Consider the following 14,831-nt stretch of genomic DNA (forward strand, 5'->3'; position numbering starts at 1 on the left):
AACAGCTCAAAAGTCAAGCATCAGAAAAACTGAGAAGCCAAAAATTGTTACAGTTGAATTTTCCTGATTGAGCTCATTTGTTGTAGCTGTGCTTACTTGATTGAGTAAGGGCAGGAGTTATCTGTTGTTGGGAGAAAGATAATGTATGGGAGAGATCTTTAAACAAATACAAAATCTGCTCTGGTTTATTGCACTGGATGAGCTCTAATCCTCTTCCAGCATCCCCTGCTTTCATTTCATTCCCATGCAACCATTTGAGTGTGAGCAGCCTTATTTTGCTGCTCTGGTGGAAGAGAGCAGGTAGACGTGAAGTAGTGCCAAACTCAGGGCTGTGGGGTAGTAGTGGGGTGGACCTGTCCTAACGTACAAATCCGTGGAGACAAAAGGATTGGTGGCTCAATCTTAATGCCACCTCAGGGCATTTGTGGGGTTTCTGATTTGCTTAGATGGCAGCCAGATCAACTCTGCTCAGTCCTTGAATGCCGTGCAGACTTTCCCTTATTAAGCTTAGATGTTCTGTCATCTTTAGTACGTGGACGTACTAAAACATACTAATATAATTCTACCAGCCTTGTCAACCTGGTTTCTCTGAATTTGGTGTGGATCTTATATTCTTTTCCTTCTGTTCTGCTAGGTGTCCGTCACCCTAACATCATCTGTGACTGTTGCAAGAAGCACGGCATCCGGGGAATGCGGTGGAAATGCAAAATGTGCTTCGACTACGACCTGTGCACGCAGTGTTACATGAACAACAAGCACGATCTGTCCCACTCCTTTGAGCGCTACGAGACAGCACACTCACAACCGTAAGTGGAGCTACAGGGGGAGTCCAGTGAAATGTGTTGAGATTTGTAAACTGCCCTTCTGTAGCAGTGGTCTCCGAAGTGGTGTGCATGAAAAATCGTCAGCACTAGTTTCGGTTGTGCCTCCTAAGGTGGGCATGAAGATGAATTCTGTAATCCTAGAATGTTACAGGAAATCAGCTCTTGCGTTTGTCACTGATTTTCTTTTTTTTGCCTTGAAAATATCACTGTAGCATCTGTCTTTAGCAACATAATTCCATGGACAACTCTGATTTGCAGCTGTCTTTCCTCCCATATGGGAAGCTCTGGAGTTATTACCATAGTCTTCACAGTATCGTTGAGCCAGAATTCTGAGTGCTAGCAAGGGGTAGCTGCTGCTGTCCAAAGGGATCGTCTCTGAGCTTTAAGGCTCGTGTTTATCCACCAGATTAGGATGTTTCTTGAGCTTGTGTTAATACGACAATCCAGACAGATCCTATTGTGAAACGAGCGTCATGATTTCCACTGTGTGTGAATGTATATATGGCTGTGTATATTTAGTGGAAGTATAAATACACCTATATTTTTACTCTCAGCATTATAGTTAGCTCTAGACAGTTATTCAGGGGCACCTGCTTGCCTGCTGCTAAGGTAGATAATCTTCCTAACGTTCAAAGGAAGAAGAAAAAAGCACTAGACAGCAGCTATCATACGAGGCTGCACTGTTGCAAAGCTGTACAAGTTTGTGGGCTTCTGTATGGCTTCTATGGGGGCTTTGGGCTGCTTTGGGCCAGCTGGTGCTTGGGCTGCTCTGTCATCCTTTCGGACCCTTATCAGGAACACCCCCGGAATGCTATTTTTTTCTACTGGGAGCAAGATTGCCAGGCAGTTTTCTCCTCAGACCTCTTATCCTTCACAGAACTTTTTCTGAGGAACCTAGGTGGCAAAAGTTGTAAATAAAGCAGTTTTTCCTTTCAAGGCTTGTATCTCACCTGTGTCCAGGCTGCTTTTGAATTAGGCAATAGAGTGCTTGCCATCAGTGAGAAGAGAGCACGGAAAGCTGCTGGTAAACTTGCCAGACCTAGAGTTGTCCTCTGTGACTTGTTTGACTTTGCCAGTCCACTGCAGCACCGCTCTGGAACATTGCCTGAGAAACCTCTGAGCTCTGCTGGGGTCTCTGGATGCAGCTTTCCTCTAGAGCAGAACTTGATGTCTGATGATGTTGCCTCTTTGTGCCCGTTTGGTTTATTCAGCTTGCTTTTTTTTTCCTAAAATTCCTTTCCTTTTTCTGCAGGTTTGTATCACCCAGCGGTTAGAGACGTGATATAAATAGGCTTTTATTAGTTCATAAAAGGAAGTCTAGACATAGGGCAGAGTCTGTGATATTGAGCCTTTTGTTATAGCAGTGGGAATCTGATTTACATCACTGTATGGTAGCAGAAGTAACGGTCTTCCTAATAGTAGGCAGCTAAAAAAAAAAAAAGAAAAAAAAAGTGGGGGACACTGTGTGAGCCTGCCAGATGTGGGAGTGCAGGAACAGATGTGCAGGAGCAGGAAGAAGTCAGGACACTTTTGCTGTAATGCAGACAAAATCCTGTGATTTCTCAGTCTGTCCTGTGGTTGCATTAAGAATGGAACTTTCTAATTAAAAAAAAAAAAGTAAAATATGGCAGCAGCTGGGGATGGGGCAGATCACCTCTGAACAGCACCATGGAGAGGATTTCTTTGGGATAACTGAGGTCTGAGCTGCAAATACAACACCGCCTTAGGCAATGCAGCATCCGTTTTGAAGAAGGGAATTGCTTGCTTATGAATCACTGGAGCCCTGGTGTTGTGAAAAGACAACTGCTTGGATCATTCATCTCATTTTTTGTGCTCAATAAAGTAGAAGAGAAAACCTTTGGCAGTTCACCAAAGACTAAAAGGAAAAGAAAGCAGTGCATTTAAAAAACATGGGAACTGCTGTGTGGATTTGGGTTTTCTCGGGGTTTTGCTGTTACCTGCTGTTGTTTGAGTGCCTATGAAATACAGAAGTAGGCTCCTTTGGAGATCAGGTTTCTCTCCCCTCCTTTCTCTGGCAGGAATGGCCGGGGTGTTTGGTTATTCAGATGGGAAATGGACAGCCTCAAGCACAGCAACTGTTTTCTTTCAAGAGCATCAGTGCAAGCCCTGTGCAACGCAGCTGTGTTTGGGAGCTTTCCATCAGCTCTCCTTTAACCAAAGATCAGGAGCTGGGGCTTGGCAGCTTCCCCGTGCTCTCAGCCTGTTGTGCCGGGGTGGATGATCGCCGTGCCTCCAGGACTGCTGCCACTGCTGGTCCTTCACTGTAGGAAGCTGAGGGGAGGACAACTTGCGATGTCCTTGTGCAGCAAAGTGCTGCCACCTGCACTGTTGTTGCCAGAACCACCGCATGACACCTGTGCAGCTAAACCTGGGCAAGGCCAACGAGTAAATGTTTCTAGCAGCTCGCTAATCTGAGGATTTTGAGAGACCTTAAGGCCAGGCAGACACGGCAGAGCATTCCCAAACAGTTTCCTAAAGAGGCTTTGAAGACACTTTTACCTGAAAGCTATTTCAGGTCTTAAATGACCTGGTTTGACCTGCTGCTGGCAGGAAGTACGGATTTTGTATATTTTGCCATGTGAACTCATCTCTTCCTGGCATCTGCCAGCTGCTGACATTGTTTATTGGTCTTCTTTGGTTTGAATTTTATGGCTGTTAATTTTGAAAGAGGCTTTTATCCTTGGTTTAAAAGGCCAGATAGCTCAATTTCACCGAAGAACTATGTTTTTCATAATCGAGTATCCATTTGCTCAGTAAATGGAAGATAAATCAGTGTCTGTAAGCAGCAAAGCAAAGCAAAGCTTCCCAGGTTTTGTCCTGGCAGTCTCCTGCAGCCGGTAGAGGAGGTGCCAGTTGTCTCTGCCTCGGGTGCTGTGACTTTGCAAGCAGCTTTGCCAGCTTCTGGTGTCTGGATGTGAGTCCGATGGCCTTTTTCTTTGTTGTTCCTGAGAGCTTTCTGAATAGCAATCGAACTGCTTAGGGGAAAAGAGAGGAGAGCTGCACATCAGGATGGCACAATCTCTTGTACTTCTCACTCGATCATTGCTTTCCTTACATCCATTTTTCCCCATTAGTGACTGTTACTGGGATTAAGCTTTACTCCCCAGTAAACCACATCCTTGACAATTTTTGAAAGTTCTGTGTAATGAAGCTTAAAAAATCTAAATATTTCCTAGCAATGCATTTTATCCTGTAGTCAGAAACAGCGTTTGCAGTTATTTTCAACCATAATCCTTAACAGCTCTGCTTAGTTCACCACCTGGACTTACAAATGAGATGCATTAAAAGAACAAGCACATGCTGGCAGTCGGATACCTGTGTGCAATGCTGGCCATCTGAAGGCAGCTTTAATAGTCCAGCCTTCCCTCTGTGCCTGCTTATAGCGTAAGCCTGAGCTGATTGAGCAGCTGAGTGGCAGCTGCTGGGCATTTGATTACTAGGCAATAAAGGGGATGCAGGTTTATTCCCTGTAGTAACCTCTGCAGCGCCTGCTATTTATGCAATGTCAGTTTAAGATGCTAGACTACGAAATTTCAGTGAGTAACATTGAGTGAAATCTGGCTCCTGTGTGATGATTTCTTTCCTGATGCTCTTAAAAATGTTCATTGAGCATGAATTCATTTATTAGTATGAATTTATTTGAACATTAGGGCATATCCTGATAGTAGGGCTTCTCTTTTTCAGTTTGGAGTATCAGTTTGGTGAAGGCTGCGCCTCGGCATGGAAGCAGAGGATTGACAATGGAAATTCTTGGTAAAGGCAGCTCCTGAAATAGGTTTATGTGATCCTGATCCCTCACTTACCAACGTCCTTGTCTTAGGCTGGTTCATGCTTGAGCAATCAGCATCCGCCTGCCATCTGTCAGAATTTCCTTTCTTTATCCTTTGCTGGAAGTGCTTTAGTAAAAGATTTGGAGGGAGGATTAGAGAATCCAGAATTTCCTGCCGAGGTCAGTTTTACATGGAGGTTCTGCAGGGTCTCTGTGCAGCCTCTTTTTTTTCTTGAGGCAACCTGGGTAGATCCTTCTCCATCCTAGAGGCAGTGTGGGTTTGTAACCACTGAAGTGCAGTTCTGGCTTACAGCCGTGCCTCTCTGAGGACAGAGATGAGATGCATGGCTTCACTCTGCACAGAACACGCTCCCGAGTGTCTTCTGGACTCCGCAGTAATTTAATATCGTTGGAATTTGTGGGACAGGAATGGCTGCAGTCCTCGAATGGCTGTTATAATTAAAACTGTTATTAAAGGCAATATTGCAGTGATGAAATTTATCTCCAGGGTATTGCTGAAACACACCAATAACGTTGGTTGTTGCGCAGTATTTGGAGCAAAACATGTCAAATTAGATTACCGCCCGCGATGTGTTGGCTCGGGACAGCTCGTTCCTCCATCGCCCTTCTGTGCTGCTGGTCAGCAGCGTGGTTCAGGACAAGGTCAGAATTTTTGTGAGGCCAAGGGCAGGAGGCAGTCGTGGTGGGTTGTCTCCAGCATTTCAGTGGAACGGGACACAGAGTTCCTTGCGTGGGGATTAAAAAAAAGACGGTCTCTGTTTCTGCTTGCTCACCTACACAGCAGACACAGGAGTGGTTCCATACCTGATATGAGTTATCCATTCCTGGGAGATGGCTCAGAAGCTAATATTTTGGGTGCTCGCATGTTTTCCGCCTCTGGAATTGTCTTTAACTTCAGTTAAAGAACCCCTGCCTATCAAGAAAGGGTCTGTGGTGGTACTTTGGGATGCTGAGAGAGAACTTCAGATTGTAGGCTATAAAAGCAGCAGGGGAATAAAGAAAGGTCAGCACCTGTGAGAGAATGGTAAACACGCAGGGTTGGTGATGTTCTGTAGGTAACTTTCTCGTGGGTTTCCAAAATGTTTGGTGGAATGGCTCTGCTTGCTTGCAGCTAATGCTTTGCAGGCCGGTTTGTCAGTAAATTGGCACAGACGTGAGCACAGGTGGAGTTTGGGCTGTGCTTGCCGGGTGCTTAAGGACAGAGGGCTGCAGTTAGAAGGCAATTTGATCCGCTAAAAGGCAATTTGATCCCGTCCGTGTTTATAAGTGATATTAAGGAAACCCAGCTTTCTTTTCGTGGTCTCTAGCCACAAATTTACCCAAAGTGACAGCTAATGTGAGAGCTGTTGAGATGGGGCAGGGCTGCTCTTAGGATTATACGAGCATAAGAAAGGAAAAGGGGGAGAAAAAGAAGTGTGTTTTTATTGCTTTGTCTCCAGGTTTCGTTAAGACATCTTTGCTAAATTGTTAGGAAAGTATTCGAGGAAATACAGGGCGCACAGCACGTGGTAGCTTAGCTGTTTCAGATGGGATACACAAATCCATGCTGGTTCTTGAAACCAGTCTATAGCAGTTTATCCCTTTTTAAGGCATGACCAGTGCAATAAAATGAACACTGGTAAGCATTTCTTTTCAGTGAGCCTCCGAGCCTTCTTTCATTATTGTCTTCCAAAACAACTGATGGTGTTTAAAGAATAAAAACAACACCGAAACAAAAAAAAAAACCCACAACCTCAACCATTCAAAAAATTGTCTTCATCTTCTCTCCTACAGAGCTACAATCAGGATAATGAAAACGATGAGAGGAATATGTGTAAATAGTTTCTCCCTCTTTTTAAACACCCAGGTGGGAGATCTGGTAACAAGTTAAGAAAGGTAAAAGACTTAGGCTTTTGATGGATCAGTAAACAGTGAGTTCAGGCATAAGCTTTTTATCCTCCTGAGTCTCTACCTTCTCTCTGGAGGCATTAGATGGGAGATAAATAAGGTGGTGTGAGGTCAGCCCTGCTGCTGGTAGGCTCCCCGCCCCTTCCCTGTAGTAGGGCTGCTGAACTTTTCACTCCGTCTGGGACCCACTAAGCCTGGCGGGAGGAGCTGGGCGGTTAAGGGTATGGATTGCAGCACCTCTGCAGTCACCTAGCAAAGTGAATTGCACCCCAGGGACCAAACCAAACGGCTCCGAGGGCTTTGGTGGCTCCGTATCTTATAAAAAGCTTTTTGGTAAGGAACTAGGAGCAGCAGAGAAGCTACTGTAACGTTATGGGAATTGGGAGCTGCTTTAACAGGACGTCAGACCCCCTGTTCACTATCACGTAGGTAATTTTCTTTTCCTCCTTGAGATGAATTGGTGTGTATGCCTGTGATGCAGAGGGCAGGGAAGATAAAGGTCTGTGTTATCCTGGGAGCAGGCTAGCCACAGCGCTGTTGGTCTAATCTGCTCTGCTTTTCAGAAAGTGAGTGAGGCAGTGCAGCCTGCAGCTTAGTTATGAAACGTGCTGAACTCCTGAGGGCTTTGGGCTCGGAGGCTGCCTGAGCCACTCCTTACATGCAGGTAATGCCCACGGGCATCGCCTTGGAGTTACAGGGACACCAGGCAGCCAAAAGGCAGCGTCTCTCTCCCCCTGACGTGATGTCAGGCTTCCTAGAGGAGTTACAGGCTTTGTTCTTGTCCCTCTGTTTCCCCCTCTCTCAGAACCTATTTTAGAGGGAAGTTTTCATTGTGTGGAACCTGTATTAACTGACCTGGGTGCTCATCATGGGAAAATGGTGAAAAATACCTTGATGGTATTTTTTGCAAGGCTCCCCCTGCTCTGTGTAGGCAGTGGGGCGAAGTTACTAAAGCCAGATTGGGATAACTGGGTTGCAGATGTTGCACCTTCTGCTGTAGAAAGCTGGTAAGTGCTTATGGATAAAAATATTAGTTTGCATGCATTCACAGCAGTCATAGTTGGTCCTCAGCAAGCATCTTTGTCCTAATATAATTAGCAGCTTGTGCATCCCATAGAACATGTGGGGAAATATTTCTTCTTTGGAGCTGCTGGGTTATATTTTTGCTTTACGCAGCCCCCTCAGAGCTCTTGAAGCTCTTAAATGACGTTCTTTCTTCGATTCACTGCTGAGTGTGCTGTGTGCAAGTGAGCAAGTGTAGTTATTTGGGATTTTTGTGTTCAGCTTTCAGCAAGGTGACGTTCTGGTGTCCCACACCGTGAGAGAGAAGCCCCACCACAGTTGTGTGCAGATGCCGCTTGTGTGTAGATGTTTGTCTCCGTGGACTTTCACTGACATCTGCCTCTCCTCATGCTTGCACAGCAGCCTCTATCCCCAGTTATCTGCATCCCACAGTTGAGGGAAGGCCAGAGATTTATAAAGCTCAGTGTGGGTCTCACAAATTTTGATAATGTTTGAAGAAGAGCCTGGATCCTTCTTAGTGCAGTATATTATTCACTAGTTGTCTTTCTGTAAGTATTCTGACCTTTCTGGGAGACCAGCTTTTAGGACCAATGTCCCCGTTCAGATACTTTATTGTTTTCTAGCATATTTTATGTGCTTTTCAGAATTCAAGCCATGCTTTTGTCTAAGTATGGCACACTTGGTCCTGATACGATGGACCTCGGTTGGAAGAGAGCTTTATGAAGTGATCGGTAATAATAAATTTGTTTCCTGATTTTGTTTTTCAGAGTCGTCGTGAGTCCCCGACAGAATCTGACTCGTATCACATTAAAAGGGACTTTCCAGGGGGCTAAAGTAGTTCGCGGCCCAGACTGGGAATGGGGTAACCAAGATGGTAAGCTGCTTCTCAGACTTCCTGTAAAAGACCATTCCATTTTTTTCTATCTTCCTTTTTGCTGTATTGCTGGTTGAAAATGCGTGTGCTGAGCTGCAGCTTTGAGGGAAGCTGTTCGGATGCTGCAGGTTGCTGGTTTTTAAATATTTGTTCTCTTGTATCTGTTTAGAAACATACCTGTGACATAGACCCTATGCATTCATTCAGGGTGTGGGAGGGAAGTTTTGCTGCTCCTGTTTCATAAATGTGAAAGCTCATGGGAACCATCCTGGCAGATCTTTTATAGACCTGTAAGTGTGCAGAATGTTACAGGACAATAAAGACCTGTCCTCTCCTGAAAACGCTTCTGTCCGTGGTGGGAGTTAAGGTTTGTCTGACGTGTGGTATTCCTTTTTCCTTTGGAGTTCTTTGGAATTACCCTTATTTGGGCACTTAAGAGCAGTGAAGAGGAATAGTCTAGGTTTGACGTGGAGCACTGATGAAGAACTATGTGCTGTGGTTACTGGAGAATGACTTCTGCTTTCTGTATGAACTGCAAATTCAGGATGAAAATGCAGAGACAAAAAAGCATTTTCTAGACCTGATGTCACAACTAACTCACTGATAGCAATTCTGTGTAGTGCTGCAGCGCTGAGGAAACTTTACGGTCCATTTCTATTCCAGAGCCTTATAGCTTCCTTTTTCCCTTAATAATTACAACTTAAGTTGTAAGTCCGGAGGTTCCCTATTTGGTGTTGACCCCACCATTTATTGCAGCTCTGGGTTCAGTGGAGGACGTGGCTGCTTGCAGGTTTGAGAGCAAAAGCAGCTTATGCTCAGTCCAGCTTAGCCATCCTTTTGAGATCAGATCAACATTTACATGTCTGAGACTGGCGTTGTGTACGACAGTGACGTGAAAGCAGTGGTAGGTGCAAAACAAGTGTGAGAAGCTAAGGCCAGGTGCTCAGCTCTTCTCTCCTCAAACTGCCTCGTCTTTCTGTGGTGGAGCTGCCCCCTTCCACTGCTGTTTGCTCTTCAGCACTTCCCTTCCTGGTAGCACTAACATCAGCTCTGTTTCCATTTAAGGAGGCAACATGGAAGCAGTGGTAATACAGAACCTTGCAAACTCTGTCACAGCGTCCAGGGGAATGTGGGTGTTAATTACGTGCTCCTGTGCCTGCTAACGGCAGTGGCATCTACTTGATAAAGCTGATTGTGTGGTCTTGCTTTTATTTGCCTGGGGCTTTTAGTATTCCTGATGCCCTTTGCAAAAAAAGAGCATTGAGTGCAAAATGTACCAAGTGACCAGACTTCTTGTTCAGCTGTGCTTAGGGTTGACCCTCACAACTCTTCAGTCATTTGAATCTTTTCATTGTATACATATTTTTCCTTGGTGCCACCTAAGCCCAAACATCATGGAAGTGGATGCTAATGCTCCCTGGACAGGGAGGGGAAGTTACAGTAAAGCAATAAGGATTACACTAGTTTGTATTGTCATTTTTTAGATCCTGTGCAGTTAGATGAGGAAGTAAACTCCTTTAAGTTGGTAATTTCCAAAGCTTTGCAGGCAATCAGAACCTCGCTGGCAACCCAGTGAGACAGATGTTGCAGAAAGAGGGAGGCAAGCTGCAAATTCAGACTGTGTCACTATATTCGGTGCATTTGTATATAAATCTAAAATCTCCACTTTCTGGACTGTTTCAGTGGTGTTCTTCTCTGCTTTGTGCAGGTAAAGTACCCGATGTTCTTCCACCTCACCAGTGCTAGGTTGATGTTGGGCAGATTTTCCAACGCTGCTGTGTTTTTACTTTGCCACAGTGTGGTGCCATGACACAGCGTGCTGCCTAGCTGGGCAGTGTTTCTGTAGACCAGGAGAAATGGCACTTACACTGTTACAGAGTTCAGATTTTTCATATTTATTCCAAAGCAAAGGGGTGCCTGGCTTTCAGTCAGCTTCACGTGGAAATTCTCTGCATCGATCAAATTCAGTTGCCCTGTCGTTTAATTTCTCTAATTAAAAAGTGAGTGAGATTGTTTGCACCTTATACAGATGGAGCGTGTAAAGCCTATGATAGGGCACCACAGAAATCCTTCCTGGCAGCAACTTCTCCCTCAGGATTTCATCTATCAGCTATTGACTTTCAGCTCTGGGCCTGCTCATCTGTGGTGAATAGTTGAACAGACATGTTTTCTCCTTGTTTTTGACTTTGTTAAGAAAAATGTTGCTTAATTTTTGTCTCAGGTGAGTTCCTGTGTGTTGGTCTCTGCGAAAATACAAGCCAGACACTTTTTCCTCTCTATTTCCATCAGGTGGTGAAGGTAAAACTGGACGTGTGGTCGATATTCGCGGCTGGGATGTAGAGACTGGACGCAGCGTGGCCAGCGTTACGTGGGCTGATGGCACCACAAACGTCTACCGAGTTGGACACAAGGGAAAAGTGGACTTGAAATGTACTGTGGAGGCATCTGGTGGCTTTTACTACAAAGAGCATCTCCCCAAGTTAGGTGCGTAAGCATGAGAAACTGTGACTTGAAAACAAGTCTGCGTGAATACATTGCTTTATAGTTGGTAAAAACAGTTTGGGCTTTTAGTGGTTAGATCGTGTAAGGCCATCAGATACCCACAGCTGTATCCCAAGAGAGAGATCTGCCAAGGCAGCTTCTTGGTGCTGCAGGTGCATGAAACTCCCCGAGGAATGCCTGTGGTGTGTGTTGTTAGAAGTACCTCATGTTTCATCCATACCACGATCCATTTAGAGTCAAATCCTTTCGGTCTCTCTGTGTATGCTGCCCCACAGAGTGAGTACAGTGTATCCACGAGTAGAATTCCCCTGTTCTGCATCAATTAAGCCTTACGCAGATTTGCTGCCCTTGTTACAAAGGCAAGCACAACACAAAGCTGCTTATTGCGTCCTCCATGTGTGTGGGTGGTGTCATCCCTTTAGGAAAGCCAGCTGAACTGCAGAGGAAAGAAAGCACAGACAGGCATCCGTTCCAGCACGGGGACAAGGTGAAATGCCTCCTGGACATCGACATCTTGCGGGAGATGCAGGAGGGCCATGGGGGCTGGAATCCTAAAATGGCTGAGGTATGCTGCTGCTCCTTCTCATTCTCTCAGCACTGCAGAAGTAACCACTGGCTAGGAAGTTGCCTGAATGTCTTTGTGTAGCATGTTCCCTTCTATGTTTATATTGTGGTAGGCAAATCACAAGTAGAAATCCTTTATTGACAGGACACAGGAGTCGAATTTTTACGTTCAGATAAATCTGGGGGTGTATGAGAATACCTTGCAGAGCCCTGCAGAATTTCTAAGACTCTGAGATGGGTCAAAAGAGTTGCTCCAGCATCTTGGGAGCCAGTGAAAAAAAAAAATGTCTTTAAAAAAAAAAAAAAAGATTGTAGTAATCTCTGCTCACCTTTATCATTTGGAAAGAGTAGGACGGTTTCTGCTGCATTCTCAGGCATTTTTACAGTTTGTATACCAATTGCTGTCCTGCCTCCCGTATACTGCTCCTTTAAGGGAGCTTCTTAAGCCTCTTTCCCTCCTTTTGCAGAAAAATGACTGCATCTCATTTAAAGCAGATTTGGGATTAAGCAATGTGATTCATTTAGGGGTTTTCCCCTGCTTTTTCTTCCCCTCTGTCAAAAGTTCATTGGCCAGACAGGGACTGTGCACAGAATCACGGACAGAGGGGACGTGAGGGTCCAGTTCAACAGTGAAACCCGCTGGACTTTCCATCCTGGAGCTCTGACCAAGGTACGTACTGACCAGGGAGCTTGGCCAGAACTAGAAATGCTGCAGCTGGCAATTGAGCCTGCTGTGGTAGGACACAAGGGGTCTCAAGCAAGTGCCGAAGAAATAAACTGCTGCTGTGAAAGCAGCGGTACTAGTGCAGGCACTCAGAGCTGAAACAGGTAGCTGCAGACTGGGGGAGTTGGGCTACTAGGAGGTCCAGTTGTGTGAACCTTCAGATTTTAAATGTTGGAAGTTCTTAAGGTAGATTCTTTCTTAATTTCTGTTCCCTTTATAAGAAGGGTAACAAGTGACCTACGACAACTCATCCTCCTTTCATCTGTGACAAACCTTCGTCCACAACATTTCCACTTGATTTCTTTTCCTTCCTTATATCTTCATTTTGTTCTGCTTCTTGCATCTTTCTCTTGCTTCTCTCTGGATGACCTGAGCCTTTAATCCATCTCTTCTAACTTTGCATTTCTAAAGCTGATCGCTGTGGCCTTCTCCAGAGGGTCATGGTCTTGAAATGGGGGTTATTAGAAATGGGGCTAATAGGTATAGAAGGAGCTGCTGGAAGACTACAAAATTCTGAAAGAATTGAACACCAGGGCAAAAAATCGCCAGCCAACACCAATGGATGATCCAGTGTCAGACTGTTCTGTGCAGAATTGGTCTCCTTAAGAAGTGGGTTTTGAGAGTGCCCCTTTCTTAGCTCAATGAGCAGAGGGAGCATCTGGCAAAGCTTCAGAAAGAAACTGGAGCTTTTCCTGTTTTAAATAAAATGGATTTAACTTCCTTATTAAAATGAATTAAAGTCTCCAGGTACGGTGAGGGGATAGACCAAGGAAAGTTCCAAGTACTTCATGATATTATTATTTATGAATGGTTTGAAGAAAAAGAAGAAAATTGTTCTGTCCCAAGCTATTTCCCTTTTAAATGTTTGCTTGGCTTAAGACAGCAATACTGGAGCCCTTGGGCTGTGTTTGTTTTGCAGTGCATTGATTTCAGATTTCTTGGGAACTGTACTTAGGTTTTGTAATGCCTTGGTTTTTGCGTGGATGGGTTTTTGGTGTTTGGTTGGGATTGCTGAGGGTGGGGGTGGGAACTGATCGCTTTTTTTTTTTTTTTTTTTGGCTTCATCCCCCAAAAAGCTTATGACTTTTTTTTTCTTGTAGCTCAACACCTTTTGGGTTGGTGATGTTGTCCGAGTGATAGATGATATGGAAACAGTGAAGCGATTCCAACCTGGTCATGGGGAGTGGACAGATGAAATGGCACCTGTGAGTGCGCGTCAGTTCCAGGACAGTCCAGTAACTTCCTGAGTTTTCCTCAGCAATTAGGAATGGTGACTGGGCTTGCACGGCCCTCCAGCATTCCTGCTGGTCAGTGAGAGCACAGACCCTGCTGGGACTGCTGAGGCCTTGCAAAGAAACGTTGCCTAGTGCTATTGCTGATACAATCCTATTGCAGAACCCAAAGCAAAGCGGGTAGGTGGGGAATCTGGCAAAGAATTTGACTACCAGTAAGTCAGATGAGAGGTTTCACTAACCAAGGTAAATGAGTCCTCTTAAGCTCTTCCCTGTTCTCTGGAATGAGACAGGAAAAGTGCTTGAGTGGGGAAAATGGTCTGATCGGACCAGGAACAATTAAATGCATAGAGGAAACCTTCCCTAACCCCAATTTTCAGTTCTCTTAGGGTTCTGCGGGCTAAGTTTTGTTGTGTCACCAGCTTTCTTTGTAGATATTTGTACTATGTCTGGGAAACCCTTCTTATGTAAAGCCAGTAATAGTGAAAGTGCTGAGAACCCTCTGGTGTCCTCCAAGTGGGGGCTGTCTGCGCGCGTGTCACTGCTTAGTGCTTCTTTTCATACAGCAGGAGTGCCGCCTGCGAAACCTCTCTTAGAAGCGTTGCGTTGGTTCTGAGATGAGGAGCCTGCTGTTTAACCTTTTAAAAATCCTTTTTCTTTCCATTGCAGACCCTAGGGCACATTGGCAAAGTGATCAAGGTGTATGGGGATGGAGACTTACGAGTGTCGGTTGGGGAGCAGTCCTGGACGTTTAACCCAGCTTGCCTGACAGCCTACCAGAGAGACGAGGAAGCAAATCTCATGACAACGGAGAATGCAAAGGAATCTAAAAGTGAGACAGTGAGAATGAGGGCGTCTGGGCTGGTAGGGGTTGAGAAATGTTTGCTCTGGTTGTAACAACAGCAGCACGCTTTGGACAGTGCTAAACTCCATCTGCCTGTTCTTCCCTGGATGGAGCTCCAAAATCAAGCTTTGTCTTTTTGGGGAAGCAAAGCTGGGCCTAACAGGCAAATACAGAGCTCTGTACTTGGGACTGCTAGCCATAGTACTGCCCTAGGTTCACTTATTTCTGCCCAGATCTGTCTCAATTTCCTGTTCCATCCTGCTGCTTTTCCTGTAGCAGGATAATAATTTGTGAATGCTTGAAATATTCCCAGGAAATAGGAAAATAAAATAAAGGAAATATTCCTTTATGTGGAAGTGCTGTCAAACCAAGGAGTGTTTTTCTCAGTCCACTCTGAAGTTGGACTTGGGACCTTATGATGTGTAGAGGGGATTCTGCCTGCTTTGTACATCTGCTCCTAAAATTGCTTGTAGCCTCACTAGTTTCCATTGTAGGTTAGGAACATGTGGGAGAGATAACAGACTTGATGATTCTGTTTGTTTTGCC

General features: G+C 45.1%; 1 protein-coding gene across 2 annotated transcripts in view; it reads left to right on the top strand.

The window, feature by feature from the left end:
- MIB2 (MIB E3 ubiquitin protein ligase 2) overlaps positions 1–14,831 on the top strand; it is a 40,320-nt gene that overhangs the window by 13,017 nt on the left and 12,472 nt on the right. The window contains exons 4-10 of one of the 2 annotated variants that reach the window (XM_082776744.1): positions 635–806; positions 8,313–8,419; positions 10,709–10,903; positions 11,344–11,486; positions 12,048–12,155; positions 13,310–13,414; positions 14,111–14,273. In XM_082776744.1, the coding sequence (XP_082632870.1) occupies positions 635–806; positions 8,313–8,419; positions 10,709–10,903; positions 11,344–11,486; positions 12,048–12,155; positions 13,310–13,414; positions 14,111–14,273 (993 nt within the window). The remainder of the gene's footprint in view (positions 1–634; positions 807–8,312; positions 8,420–10,708; positions 10,904–11,343; positions 11,487–12,047; positions 12,156–13,309; positions 13,415–14,110; positions 14,274–14,831) is intronic. The other variant, XM_082776745.1, reaches the window with a different exon arrangement.

Source organism: Aythya marila, assembly GCF_965140915.1.
Source record: "Aythya marila genome assembly, chromosome: 21".
In the NCBI taxonomy this organism is placed as follows: domain Eukaryota; kingdom Metazoa; phylum Chordata; class Aves; order Anseriformes; family Anatidae; genus Aythya; species Aythya marila.